The sequence below is a fragment of the Danio aesculapii genome, chromosome 7 (genome assembly GCF_903798145.1).
Source record: "Danio aesculapii chromosome 7, fDanAes4.1, whole genome shotgun sequence".
Taxonomy (NCBI): domain Eukaryota; kingdom Metazoa; phylum Chordata; class Actinopteri; order Cypriniformes; family Danionidae; genus Danio; species Danio aesculapii.
The window spans coordinates 37,342,665-37,356,194 of NC_079441.1; the positions used below are offsets into that span (position 1 = coordinate 37,342,665).

General features: G+C 35.9%; 2 protein-coding genes across 12 annotated transcripts in view; one reads left to right on the forward strand and one right to left on the reverse strand.

Moving 5' to 3' along the window:
- Window positions 1–7,058, reverse strand: part of celf1 (cugbp, Elav-like family member 1) — a 38,793-nt gene extending 31,735 nt beyond the window's left edge. For 10 of the 11 annotated variants that reach the window (XM_056461839.1, XM_056461833.1, XM_056461831.1 and 7 more), the window contains exons 1-2: window positions 6,895–7,057; window positions 5,018–5,060 (exon numbers count right to left, since the gene is read on the reverse strand). The gene's annotated coding sequence lies outside the window, so the exon portion shown is untranslated. Of the gene's footprint in view, window positions 1–5,017; window positions 5,061–6,894 lie in introns of all 11 variants that reach the window. The other variant, XM_056461840.1, reaches the window with a different exon arrangement.
- A 968-nt stretch (window positions 7,059–8,026) lies between these two features.
- Window positions 8,027–13,530, forward strand: ptpmt1 (protein tyrosine phosphatase mitochondrial 1). Its single transcript, XM_056462873.1, has 4 exons — window positions 8,027–8,290; window positions 8,418–8,498; window positions 9,246–9,437; window positions 13,075–13,530. The coding sequence occupies exons 1-4, from the start codon at window positions 8,144–8,146 to the stop codon at window positions 13,204–13,206; spliced, it is 552 nt and encodes a 183-aa protein (XP_056318848.1). The 5' UTR covers window positions 8,027–8,143; the 3' UTR covers window positions 13,207–13,530.

Sequence of the window (13,530 nt, forward strand, 5' to 3'; positions counted from 1 at the left end):
TTTGGACATTAAAGACTTATTTTTCATTTCAACAACACCATATTAAAACAGAGCCCATCACTATTTCAAACATACACATTGAGTAGTCAGTAAATAAAATATTGACCTTATTCTTTGCATATGAGTGGATGCAGCCATTTGAGTCTTTTTGGCCCAGGACTTCCGGTCTCATTCATTTCCATTACTTTTTAGACGTTAAAACAGCTCATTTTGCTGTTTGATGTTGCAAACTAATATTTTCTTACATTATTCTTTATGTATAGGTCATGAATGCAATTACTTTAAGGCAGTAGTTTTACCGTTTTCTGCCATTTATCATTCCTGGCCAATTCTCCCATATAGGCAACTGAATTGGAAGTTTTAAAACAATAATAAAAAAACTAGCGCACTTCCACATTGCAGAATAAGGTTAATAAATAAAAAAAGATGGAAAAAAGATGGATTAATTTAGAGTATCAATTTCCTTAGACCAGTCCAGTTATTTTACACTTTAGACGTTTTAGGATTACAGTTAGGTTGAGAACCTCGTTCTGATACCATGATGCGCCTCTATTTTCTGTGGGCATTTTTTAAAGAACTAATTTTTTTAAATGTAGTTATTCACAATATATTTGCGGCAGTCTTGCTTTTAAATGATAAATAGGCCAATAAATTATAGACCATTTGAAGTTGAAACATTTCAGATGTGTGTTGCTGGCCATTAAGGTTTTACTGGGCGTCTTTCACATGGCGTGTCACGTCACACAAAACAGATGCACAAGATTTTATTCGCTTGGCAAAAGACAAAATTTTGGCAGAGTGGGAAATTTTCAGTGGATAAAAAAAAGCCTTTCAGAACAGCAATTTAAAAAAAAAAACTATTTCAACAAAGGAAAGACCCAGAGGTTTCCTTATATTCTGCAGTAAAGGTTTAATGCTTATAACAACAGTAAGCACAATAAACACAGAATGTTGCACTGAGTACAAAAACAAAACCTTCACACCAGAAAAGCTACACAATTTTTTTGTTCCAAGCCAAAAAGTTGCAGTGCTCCGAGCTGTTGTTTTGTATCCTTACAAAACAACAGCTCGGAGCACTGCAACTTTTGGTTTGCTGCTTCCCAACACAGGGCATCAATAATTTATCTACATGCCATGCAGCTGTGATGTGGCTTCTGACCCTAAGAGACCCTGCTCCGATCACAGACCACAGGCCATGCCATGTTTTAATGACTGCAGAGTGACTTTGAGGTTTATTCATGGACTGTCTATGTAAGGCACACTGCCCTATAGGTCTTTGGGGTGAAAGGTGCGGGGGCAGAGCATATGGTCAGCACAGTTCCTCTAACAACAAACGCAATCTCGAACACTGGCACAGACAGACAGCACTGTGGACAAATGGACTAATACTGAAGCATCTGGAACAACCTAGCAGCTGAAAACACACATACACACGTGACTTATGAGAGAGGATGTTAAACCACCCCTCAGTCACTTAGAATGGGACACCACAACCATCCTGCTTCTCTTTGTACAGCTACAAATATAACAACTTCTATTACTACAACATCCCGCTCAGAGCAGCACCCCATGCCAGCCGTTCAGAATGCCAAGGGTCATAAACCACTGACCTACACACGCAGCTCACTCACAGTCCAAAACAGAGGGTTACTTCACAACAGAAAATAAAATGTCTACAGTTCTGTTGGAACCAGAGTAGGCAAAGTGTAAAAAATAGCACCTAGAATATTCTAATGGAGTTGTTAATCAAATAACACTGCACTGATCACATATTTGATTTCTGTGATGTGCAGGGCATTAGATCTCACGGCAGCTTAAAAAAAAATACAAAAAGCATCTTTGCCAAGATCCAAAGCAGCTTAGAGAAATCAATCAGGTATTAAATCATCAATTAGAGCATTAACCATGCATAATTCTGCTAACCTAAAAACTACAAGCACATCCTGGAAGTTTTACAAGCTCAGTTATTACTATTTTGTGCCGAATAATATAATTTATAGAAAAACAAAAATTGAACGCACTTGGTTAAAAACTGATATAAAAACTATCACAACGGTGTTTTGAATACATATTACAAATATTTTTTAGACTTTTTAAATGCAACTCAACTTTAATTATACTGATAGTAAAATAACCATGTTTTACTGATAGTAACTAAAATAAAAATGGACAGATGAAATTCCGTGGCAAATACAAATATATTGGCACCATTGCTAGAAAAGTTGGTCATGCCAAATATTAGTTAAAATTGGATAAAAATAATATGTCATGAAATCATAAGGGATGAAAGGTCAATATTTTTAGATCCGCCGAGTGTTCCGATCATTTTTACCACCACTGTTAATAATAATAAAAAAATTCTTTAATAAAACCTATCTTTTTTTAGCAGAGTGAAATGCACATACAAACAAATGAAATTCATTATGATTTCAAAACGCATTTGAAGAGTTTAAGCCCTTAACTGTAACCCAAACATTTTGAGTTCACATCTGAAACTTGTGATATTATGCATATTATAAAATTTGTTACAATAAGTTAGTGTTAGAGAAGGGGTTATGAATATTTCTCTAAGCCAAAATCAAGAAGATTGGATCAGAAGATTGGATTAAACCACTCAGCTCACAAAAACTTTTGGTGTGTCAAAGTTTTGGTTGTATGGACATTCGATAGCTAATCTTTGGAGAAAAAAAACTACATATGTTCATCTATGTTTTAAACATCAACACTAGCCTGATGGAACAACATGAGTGGCCCCAAATCAAAGTAATTTTGGGAGAACTATCTGATTAAGGTGTGCATCGAGTTATGTCTCAAGCTTAGTCTCAGTAAGACATCATTTTTCCACAGAGAAGGGAATTTTGGTAGCTTTATTTTAAAAGATCAAGCATAATTCGCTTTTTCATGACATGGCCCTATTAAACACTTCACCATATGGAAGGACAGAGTGCTTTGTGGTCATTTCCTGTTTTCTTTCTGAACTGCTTTGGACTCTTACAGTGAGCCTCATTCAGCCCCAAGCAGAATCACCCATTTCATAGCCAAACTGGAGAAAACTGTCCTCACAGCCAAATGACCACCAGCAGCCCTTTCACATAATAAACTCCTGCTCAAAGATATGATAAAAAAATCAAGTTAGTCTCTGATGTCACCATAATAACAGAAAACAAAACTAATGAAACAGACCAAATATTACGAGCTAATGTGTAAGCAACACTTATTACAAAAGACATGCAAGTGATTAAGAAATACATTCTACACTAGGGCTGTGCAACATGATGACATATCGTCAAGACAAAAAGTCTATTGTTTCATATTATGCTCTATAGTTTATATCATGGTGTCTTAAAATACATTGGTTATGGTAAAACTATCATAATGAATACGAGTGCAAAAATACATGGCATTATGGGAGTTCAGACAAAAATGTGAATGATGGCACAGGAGAAAGTAACAATCTTGAAAATACTGAATGATTCACATTTTGTATTTTATTTAGCAATATTTCATATTTTTGAGTTGGACCTGTAATCACTTGTTTTTGAAAAGCGTTTTAAATCTCATTCATATTAATTTTAAATTTCTACATTTTAAATCAAACATTTTTCCTGAAGTAAATAAAGTGAGAAATATGATCACATGTATATTTCTAAGTTTAAAATGTTAAAAAGAAATAATCCTTTACATTTATTATTAATTATCGGTATCAGAAAAAGAGATAACATGCATTGTGATATAAAATTTGTCATATCGCCCAGCCCTATTCTAGACTATATTTAAAAAGTTGAGATTAACAACAATATTTCCAGATATTAGAGAGGTTTAAATGTAGAATTATCTGGGGATTTAATGGCATTCATTAGCCACATTAGCAGGAGTACAAACAGGAATGTTCCTGACAGGTGCTGCTGACCTCCATGTGGTTACTCCTTCACGGAGAGCGTTGTCACGATTAAACAGCTGCCATGCTGCAGCAACTGTCAGACATGAACTTCATACGGCCAAATCTGACAGAAGTCACAGTTAAAGAGCTTTCTGCCTCAAAGCATTAGTATGTTAAGCACAAAACGAAACTGAAGACTTTTGGTGTCTCAGTACAAGTATTTCAGTCTTCTCGTGAGTCTCTTAAAGGTAAAGCCATATATGATTGATGGCTCCTTTAAAGAGCCTGCACTCTGACACACATCCCTTCCCCCTGTAATGGAGACACAAGCCCCTTGACGTTGCGCTCAGCGCTCACAAACTCATGCCTCCAGTCGCAATCTTGACCCTCCAGTCGAATGAAAACTCAGTATTTATGGAAATACACACTCAAATATGAGCTCAGTGTATCTTGGAGCATCTTAAAGCCAGCCTGCAGTTGCAGATAATAGAGGTGTTGCCACGCAGGACAAAAATCTAACTGCTAAGAACAGCCCACCATAGCAGCACCAACACACCAGTGTGTGTGTGAGTGTGCGCACTAAGTAACCAAGGAAACAGTTTGACTTCACTTCTGAGCACTAAAGACTAAGGAACAGAGAGTTCATTTCATGCTATTTTTCCTCATGCAGCTCTCTAACAATGCACTAGAAATCGACAGAAATTAAGGCAGAAATTCGTAAATGACATTGGACCTTCACATGCATGAATAATGTGTTATTGTAAGCTGACATGGACTGACACTAATTATATAAATGCTTGCAGCACAACATCCAAAAATCAGACAGCATTGTTGTAGAAGAGACACAGACTACCCTATTATTATCATAGACCACTAAATTGATCAAATCAGAATAGGGTTTTGTTTTACACATTGAAGATCTCAGCAGACCAGACTTCATAAATGCTGAAAGTCACTTCTTTGACACCTCATGTTTGTGCTCTCTCTAATGACTCGCATTAAATCCAGTTCTTCCGAGCACCAGTCATCTGGAATATGAATACCTACCTTTCCCACATTCCCCCATAACATTATGATGTCTCAATTAACAAACAGTCCATTGTAATGTATCCCAACACAAAAGTGAGAACCACTCACCCTCTCTGTGGCCTTGCTTTTCTAAAACGTTGCTCCCGTTAACCTGCAGAAACAAAACAGCCTTATGGTTAGACTGGCATTTTGTCAATGAACATCTGTGCTGATTCCCAGTATCTTTGGACTTGCTGTCCTTTACCTCCATTACAATGCTGACAAAGACACAGCAGCTAGTTTGCTGTCTTAGTGTTTTATTTATACTGGCTCTGAGACAGCCTCTAAGACAGATAGATCTCAAAAGAGTGTCAATGCTGCACATCCTGTCAACGTCAGATAAAGGCCATAACAGGTCAGTTACAACTGGCCTTATGTAATGATGGTTAACGCAACAGTACAAAATACATCACTATATTTTTGCATGAAATCAGACATGCTTTACATTCATTATGACATTTATGGATAAGAATAGAATATCACTAACACCTAACCATGTCTGCTAGGTAAAAAAAAAAAACAAGTTCAATAACCGAACACAACAGCATTAGATATATAGTGAAATCAAATGCTAGGAACTGCATGTACTGAACTTGCTTCACATTGATGAAACTTTGTATTACCTCTGTAAGGCTGCTTTGGTAATAAATGTGCATTGAATAAAGCGCTATAGAAATAAAGGTGACCTGGCTTGACAAATGCACTATAGATGCCATTACAGGTAATCACATGAGGTCAAATGGACCTTTTAGCTCTTGTAGAAAGCGGTCTCATTCATAACAGCGCGTTAGCAGCCTGTTGCTTTAGTCCTGAAAAGCTTTTACCTAAAAGGCTTCAATTCTAGACATAACTCAATATTTCTTTAGCAAACTGAAGGTTTGCTAGAATGAGGAACTTAGGAAACAGCACATTTAATAATCATGTATTCAGCACAATTCCTACAATTGTCACAAGAATGCTTCCTTTTGAATTCCTCGAGTTGCTCTCAGAAAGGTTCCAGCAGTATTCCTAGATAAATGATTTTAGCTTACAAGTTAGAAGACAGTCGTCCATTACAAAGCTCTTATCAAATGGTGGTGAGAACTCGCGTGACAGAAGCAGCTTTCTGATCAACAGGCCTCGAGCAGAGGGCCACAAACTAACGTCCCTCACTGTGTAGAACTACACACATTTAGTGAAAACAACCAGCAATTTTAGCATTTAAAATACATTAGATACAAACATAGACAACGAGTGTGATAATATCTTAAGTAGCAACGAGCTGTGTATATTTTATTAGCTCGAAAATCTGTATCAGGAAGAGGCGCTTCTATTTGCAGCAGACTCCAGAGTCGCTACACTAACTTTTGCTGGGATCGATGCTTCCTTTTAATCGATATGCCACACAGCTGCAAGTTACTTGCATACAGAGCTTTTTAAAATGGGAAACTCCAAGTTACATGGTCGCTGTGTTAAAAAGGTAACATTGCTAGCGTGCCCGATAACGCATTTAGTAACATTACATCCATATAAATTTAGTAGGGGGAGGTGTGACCATGCGTTTTTCAACGGGACCTCTAACGTAATTTTGTTCATTCCCAAAGCCATCGCAGTGATATAACATTACACGCGATTCAAAGACCGCATGTGGAAACCATGAAGGAAATGCCTGAGTTCTGCTCATCACCGGCGTGTTTTAGATGTGTTTGTGTCGTAGGTACACTTCTGGATTATGCTAAATTTAGCAGAGGAGCTCGAGCAGCGCGCAAAACTTACACAAGCTCGATAACTTTTGAAGCAATGGTGCATGCACTACTGATCAAACCGTGTCTAAAAGCGAAATGAGCCCTGTGGGCGCGCGGTGGTCGATCTGGTCTTACATAATGACGCATGTTAGCGCGTGCTAGCGACCGTAAACAACCACCAGTTAGCTCGCGCGGCTACAGTCACGAACAATGAACACTTACCCTCGATGCCTCCTTTTTCAAACGGAGGAAACTGAGTAGGTATATTGTGCTGACACGGGGGAATGATTGTGTGGTGGGATTTGTGAGTTAGTAGTTTTCTCTGATTACGTCTTCCCACGACAACCTACTTTCTGGGTGGAAGAGGGACGGTGCAAAATGGCTGTCTTTCCTGCATGCACCATCACATTTATTAAAAGGGGAGTTGGGTGGAGCCTTTGTCCAAATGTTTTACGCGAATATGATGTTTTAGCGTCAGAGTGTGGATAGGCGCAATGTTGTGTCTATTTTATTCATCTTTCACGATAGATTACCATTCATATACATAATACATAAGTAAAAAGAAATTGGTCAGAACACCCCCCCCTCTTTTCAAAGAAATAGATGAGCGACTCTCTCACGTGGTCGTTGAAGTCGATAAAAGCCCAAGAGGTCCGCTTGTGTGGTAGAGATAAACATCAAATGTGTGTATCTGTCAGACTGGTTAACAACTGAGTGTTTTTGCAGTTGTGCTGATATTGTATATAATGCGCAATATAATGAATTTACAATACTAAACAATACTTAAAAAAACAATTACGCACGCTAACAGCATTACTGAGTGAGATTTACATACTATTGTCATATATTACTACGTGTAAATAGAATATTTCAAATATACATAATACAGATTCATTTTGCAATGTAGTACTTTTGAATAATGAGGTAATCATTATTATTCAGTCATAAACACATAAAAGCATGACAAACTGCAGAATGACACGAATCATGTTCATTCACATAACTCCATAATTCCACATGATGGCAGTTCTCTCTCATCATATCAATGTTTCTCAATTGTGGCATCTCAACAGCTTTTCAAGTGGCCGCACGGGAGAAATGTTGGAAGGAAAAAATATATACTATTATATAACTTGGTTTAAATACAATCTCTATTTAAAAATAATAAAGTATTAATAAATGAATAAAGGGCATTTAATTTTAAAGTAACTTCACACAAATTAGCAGATTTTTGGGGGATATTTGTGGTTCCGTAATGTCTAAAAAACAATAAAATATTCCCATTTCAATTTATTCAGCCATTGACCCCCAAAACAGAAGAGGGCAATGTGGAGTATTTGTAGCAGGCGCGAAGGAAAGCTCACAGTGCCTCTCTCTTTCATGTGTAGTTGTTGTGTGGGAGTTGCGACAATGAAACTTCAGTGAGTGACACGTTTGTACTTCGTTTACACCTTGGTTTACACGAGGAACCATGTCGAGTGTTTTAGCGAGAGTTTTATTCTATCCCACTCTCGCTTACAATGTTGTCATGGAAAAGATTTCCTACAGGCAGTGGTTTAATCGCGTGGACGCGACTGTCATTCTCGGTGCTCTTCCATTCAGGTCAATGACAGAGGAGGTAATAAGTGATATTTTGGATGAGGATTTCCCAATTAAAATGGTCCTAGTACAACATTTATAATGTACAATATCATCCCTTCCCAGTGCTGTTGGTTTCAATTAATGTCGCTTTCTTTTTTGATTAGTTGGTCCAAAATGAAAAAGTAAGAGGAGTAATTACCATGAATGAAGAATATGAGACAAAGTATTTCTGCAATTCAGCTGAGGTAAGTATCTCTGCCAACTCTCTCAGTTGTACCCTACAGTCAAGTATTCACAGTTGTTGCTATGGCAGTTTAAAATACAGAGAATAATTATTTATTGTTTAAACTTTTACAATGCTATATATATATATATATATATATATATATATATATATATATATATATATATATATATATATATACACACACACACTATAGTTTGTTAACACTTTACTATACAACAATGCTCCATTTGTTAGAAATAAACAACTCCCTATGAAATCATTTATTAATCTAAGGTGATGTTAGTTAATTTCTTGGTTAATGTTTAATGAGCACTTATTAATGTTTATGTCACTTAATGTCAAAATTGTCTGCCAAATGACTAAATGTAAATGTAATAACTCATTAAAGTCAGAGTTGTAACTTTTATGTAATTGACCTAATAACTGTTACATTTCAGTTACATATTTTTCTACTATGAATGAAATTATAGTAAAATTGAAACGACACTGAACTGAACTTCAACTCTGAAAACTGGACTGACGCAGTTTCAGTTTACTAGAACTTCTTTGTTAAGCTGCTTTGACACAATCTACATTGTAAAAGCACTTTATAAATAAAGATGAATTGAACTTTAGTTAACAGCTTACTAATGAGGCCTTATTGTAAAGTGTTATCTTTTGTATTTTCATTTATTTGAAACATTTTAGTCAATACATTTGTGTGAAATAATGTAATACACAAAATATATATATTATGATATAACAGGAATGGCAGTCTGTTGGCGTTGAGCAGATCAGACTGGACACTGTGGACCTGATAGGTGTTCCCAGTCTTGAGCACATCCACAAGGGTGTGGATTTTGCCTTGAGACACAGAGAACAGGGCAGCAGCGTCTATATTCACTGTAAGGCTGGCCGCTCACGCAGTGCAACTATTGCAGCTGCATACCTCATCAGGGTGCGTATGAGTCTCTATATGTCATGAACAATAGCAAAAGCATCATATTTGTGTCATAGGTAACCAATGAAAATGGTTGGTGTCATTTTATGTTTGTAACACTGTTCTCATAATCTGTAGTCACATAAGTTGTTGAAGGGAAATTTTTGGAGAGGAAATTCTTTAAAGAGATGCTGATGACTTCTCTATGAAGCACACAGATGCAGAATATAAAAGGACTTCTCTTTTTTTTATTATTAAACCAAACAAATTCCCATGAGAGTCGTACATTGCTCAGCATAATTAAGTACACCCCATTTTAAAAATGAATATTTTTCTCCATTTCTCAGTGAATATAAGCAATGTATTGTGGTGCATTTGAACAAAACAGATTTATTAAACAGATATATTTATTAAAATTAGATTTTAGTCACTAAACAAATGCAAATAAATTCAAGCAAAATATTGAAAAAATAAATTACAACCTACAAAACTTCAACTAAATTTTAAAATCTTTTGCTTCTATTGATTTTTTTTTTTTTAAATGTATATTTAATATTTTTCTCTAACATACTGTATAAATTTGGCTGTACTAGTATATGGACCGTTATCGTACGTTATTTTTATTTTTTATTTTTATATATTTTTTTATTATTATGTTAGATAAGCTCCAGATTTGGCTTCAGTACTGACTAATCTAATGTATATGCACAAATATAATATTGTATAGCTTTCTATTAAAAATATGAATTTAAAGGATAGATTTGTGAGGGGTGTACGCATATATGCTGAGCACTGTATTATTTTTAAAGGAGTCATTAACTGCCTTTCTTAAATTGTTTTCTGAGGTCTAGTTATCAAGGTTTTTACATCAGAAACATCTTAATATAAAACTAACAGGCTATTTTCTATCCTGTTTTGACCCTCTCATCAGAACACACAGTTTAAATATGCATAGAGAATTGAGTATTCTCAGAGACAAAAATAAATGCCCATGAGTATGATTTCCTTCCATTTTTTTCAGGTTTAAAAATGGAAGATTTTAAAAAATACCTGTGCATCCACACATGTAAACTTCTGCATGGACTATATATTTGGTGTCTACATCAATTCAATGCTATTCATTTGATAATGGACACTGCTGTGGTTTAGTTAAAAACAAATTAAAACTTATATCAAAAATCGGTGGTAACAGGTTAAGCAATATTAGAAATGTAAAAAACAAACAAAAAAATGCCAACGAAGAACCTGATGTTGGGATCAGAGTGAAAGCAATGCAAAGAATGTTGCACAGTGCCTTGCTCTTTATCGTTTGTAGATTTGCATTTATTATTTGCATACTACATGTGTGAAGTGGTGAGCAGGGCTAAACCACAAGCATTTAATTTTGGCAAATTGGCTTCACTATATTAAGACTAACAAGAAAGTTACGTTGTTATTGTACAGCAGGGGTGTCAAACTCAAGTTCCTTAAGGGTTTAGTTTTAAACCCTGTTTATTTCCAGCCCTGCTCCGAATTACTTACCTGTAGGTTTCAAACAAGCCTGAAGGACTCAATTAGTTTGATCAGGTGTGTTGAATTAGGGTGGGAGCTGAACTGTGCAGAGCTGCGGCCCTCCAGGAACTGAGTTTGACACCTGTGTTGTTCAGCAACCTCTTGTAAATCAAAATATCAATAGAATTTTGATTTAATTTTTTCTTGACATTGCAATTGCGTTGTGTACAAAGGCATGTGTATAGTGTATTTACAAAGGAAAGATTCTTATAAGACTCAAGAGAGTGATAGTTTTTCAAATCTAGTTAAAACTAGCCTGAAACAAAGTCTTCAATGTTTAGGGGGACCAATTTTAACCATTTCCGACACAGTGCAACAACAATGACTATTTTTAGGTTACTGTGAGAGGTAGGTTTAGGTTTGAGGTAGGGGTAGATGTTAATAAAACACAATTTAATGCGTAATTTAATAAAAAATAAATAATTCTCATTAACTTCCAGCCGAAGCTGTATTCGTTTTAGCAACAACCCAGATAATTTAACTGCCTTCATTAATTGAGCAAGACTAACAATCACCACATAGAATCATCTCGCAGAAGGGTTTTTTTCAAACACTCAACTGAAGTGAGTAAAAACATGGTAGTATATGTGGTAATTTCACATGCAGCATTTAGTACACAGAGCCGTAGTTTGTGGATCATTTTCATAGGACTGTTATAACACTTTTAAGGGTCATCAGCATCTTATGTCCTTGAAAGTTTGTAATATTTTGATTAAAAAAAAAACATTTTTATATAGATTTATGTACATAGTATATCATCTTTGCTTCAAATTACAAGAAATGAATTATGTGAGGCGTTTCTAATGCAGCGTCTATGGGACAGGACAGCAAATTTGACGTTATTCTCTCATCTGGCTGCCGTCGTCAGTCTTTATAACACCATCGTAGAGTTTTTCTTTTATTATTTGAGCAAATAAGTTTGTAAAAAAATTTATACTGTCCCATTCAATGCACTCTTAAGTTTTCCCAACCATGATGACTTCTGCTTCTGAGAAACCCAGAAATGTGGAAAGGGTCTATTGTGAAGCTACGCAAACATCAATGTCATTATTGTCTGATTAAATCAGTTTGCGCCTGAAACTGATTTTTGCATAGCTTTTCCGTAAACAGCAGCTCTGAAAGCACATTCTAGAGCAGCGGTCAGGAACCTTTTTTTCAGCAAAGAGCCATTTCAGATTTTTTTTATCAAATGCATTTTTTTTAAAAGCCATATGGGGTGTGTGTATATAACAAAACCTTTATTTATTTATAAACAAAACCTTTATTTATGTCCATGCACAATTCAAAAATAAACAAATATGACTCATCACAATGTATAAAGAGAGGACGATTTACATCTTTTTTTCTTTTTGGCTTCGCCACTCATGAATGTTTAATTTTACGTGCATAAGGTTACCATAGAAATGTAAGTTACCATAGAAATGCACCTCAGAAATGTAAGTAATATAACTTGCCCTTTTTTGTTGTCCCGATTCAAGTTAAACCACAGCACCACATATGCACATTGGTTGAAACGTTATTGTAAGCCGAGTTCTTATTGATTTTGCTGCAGAAAATACAATATAAAGGGAATTGTAAATGTGTTTTTAATTGGAAACTGATTTCGAAATTTTGAAATGTTATTATAGAGAGAGAGCTGGAGAGCTGCATATTTTTGGTCAAAGAGCCACATGTGGCTCCCGAGCCATAGGTTCCCTACCCCTGTTCTAGAGGTTTACTAAAACAGGCTTTACTGACAAAAGAAAATGTGCATTAAAATCACCTTCAAATAATCGCCCAGCCCTAGCTAAGAGACTAACTAGCTAGGCAACCTTGTAATCTTAGGTTCAAAGAAGGCAGCATTAACGCCACTAGATTAAATTTCTGCTGTGTCTTGCCCAATCAGAATACATTTGCATTGCTGATAGTTCCTGTTGTGCTGGATTTGTCCCTGCTCTGAAATAGAAATTACTTTAGTTCCCCCAAAAAGACTTCCTATAACTGAAATTGCTTCCAGATCCTGCAGTGTGAACACATCAAAATGCAGGTAGTTCTATGAACGTTTCTTCAGCTTGATAATCTATGTGGATACAGCTCTGTGTTAAACCTCAATTTCTTTTCACAGCTACACTGTTGGAGTCCAGAGGAAGCATGTAAGATGCTGGCCTCAGTTCGGCCTCACGTGCTGATCCGCGCAGCACAGCTGGAGATGCTGCAGAAGTACTACAACCAAGTGTGTGATTCAGAGTCCAGCTAGAAGATGCACAGTGGATAAATGCTAATGTTTATTTTGAATCTCAAACAGCAGTTCTGAACTTGCTCTGCACATTATGTCTTCCATATTTAATACATCTGATTAAGATCATCAACTTGTTAGCTCCATGAATGCGTGTGTCAGATAAGAGAGTTGACTATCAATGTTGTACAGCATCAATAAGTTGTTTTGTCCTCGTCGGAGTGTATATTTTTATATATATTATTTTTAGAATGTGTGTACTGTACATAAAAGCAGTAATAATGTCCATCTGAATCAACTGTCACTTTGTGAATAAAACTATCTTGTCACTTCTGTATCTTCAAA

Bases quoted from the DNA above. Each gene is read 5' to 3' on its own strand.
- ptpmt1 (XM_056462873.1), top strand. From the start codon at position 8,144: ATGTCGAGTGTTTTAGCGAGAGTTTTATTCTATCCCACTCTCGCTTAC. The intron at 8,291-8,417 runs GTAATAAGTGAT...TTTTTTGATTAG, and splicing joins TCAGGTCAATGACAGAGGAG to TTGGTCCAAAATGAAAAAGT. The intron at 8,499-9,245 runs GTAAGTATCTCT...ATGATATAACAG, and splicing joins ATTTCTGCAATTCAGCTGAG to GAATGGCAGTCTGTTGGCGT.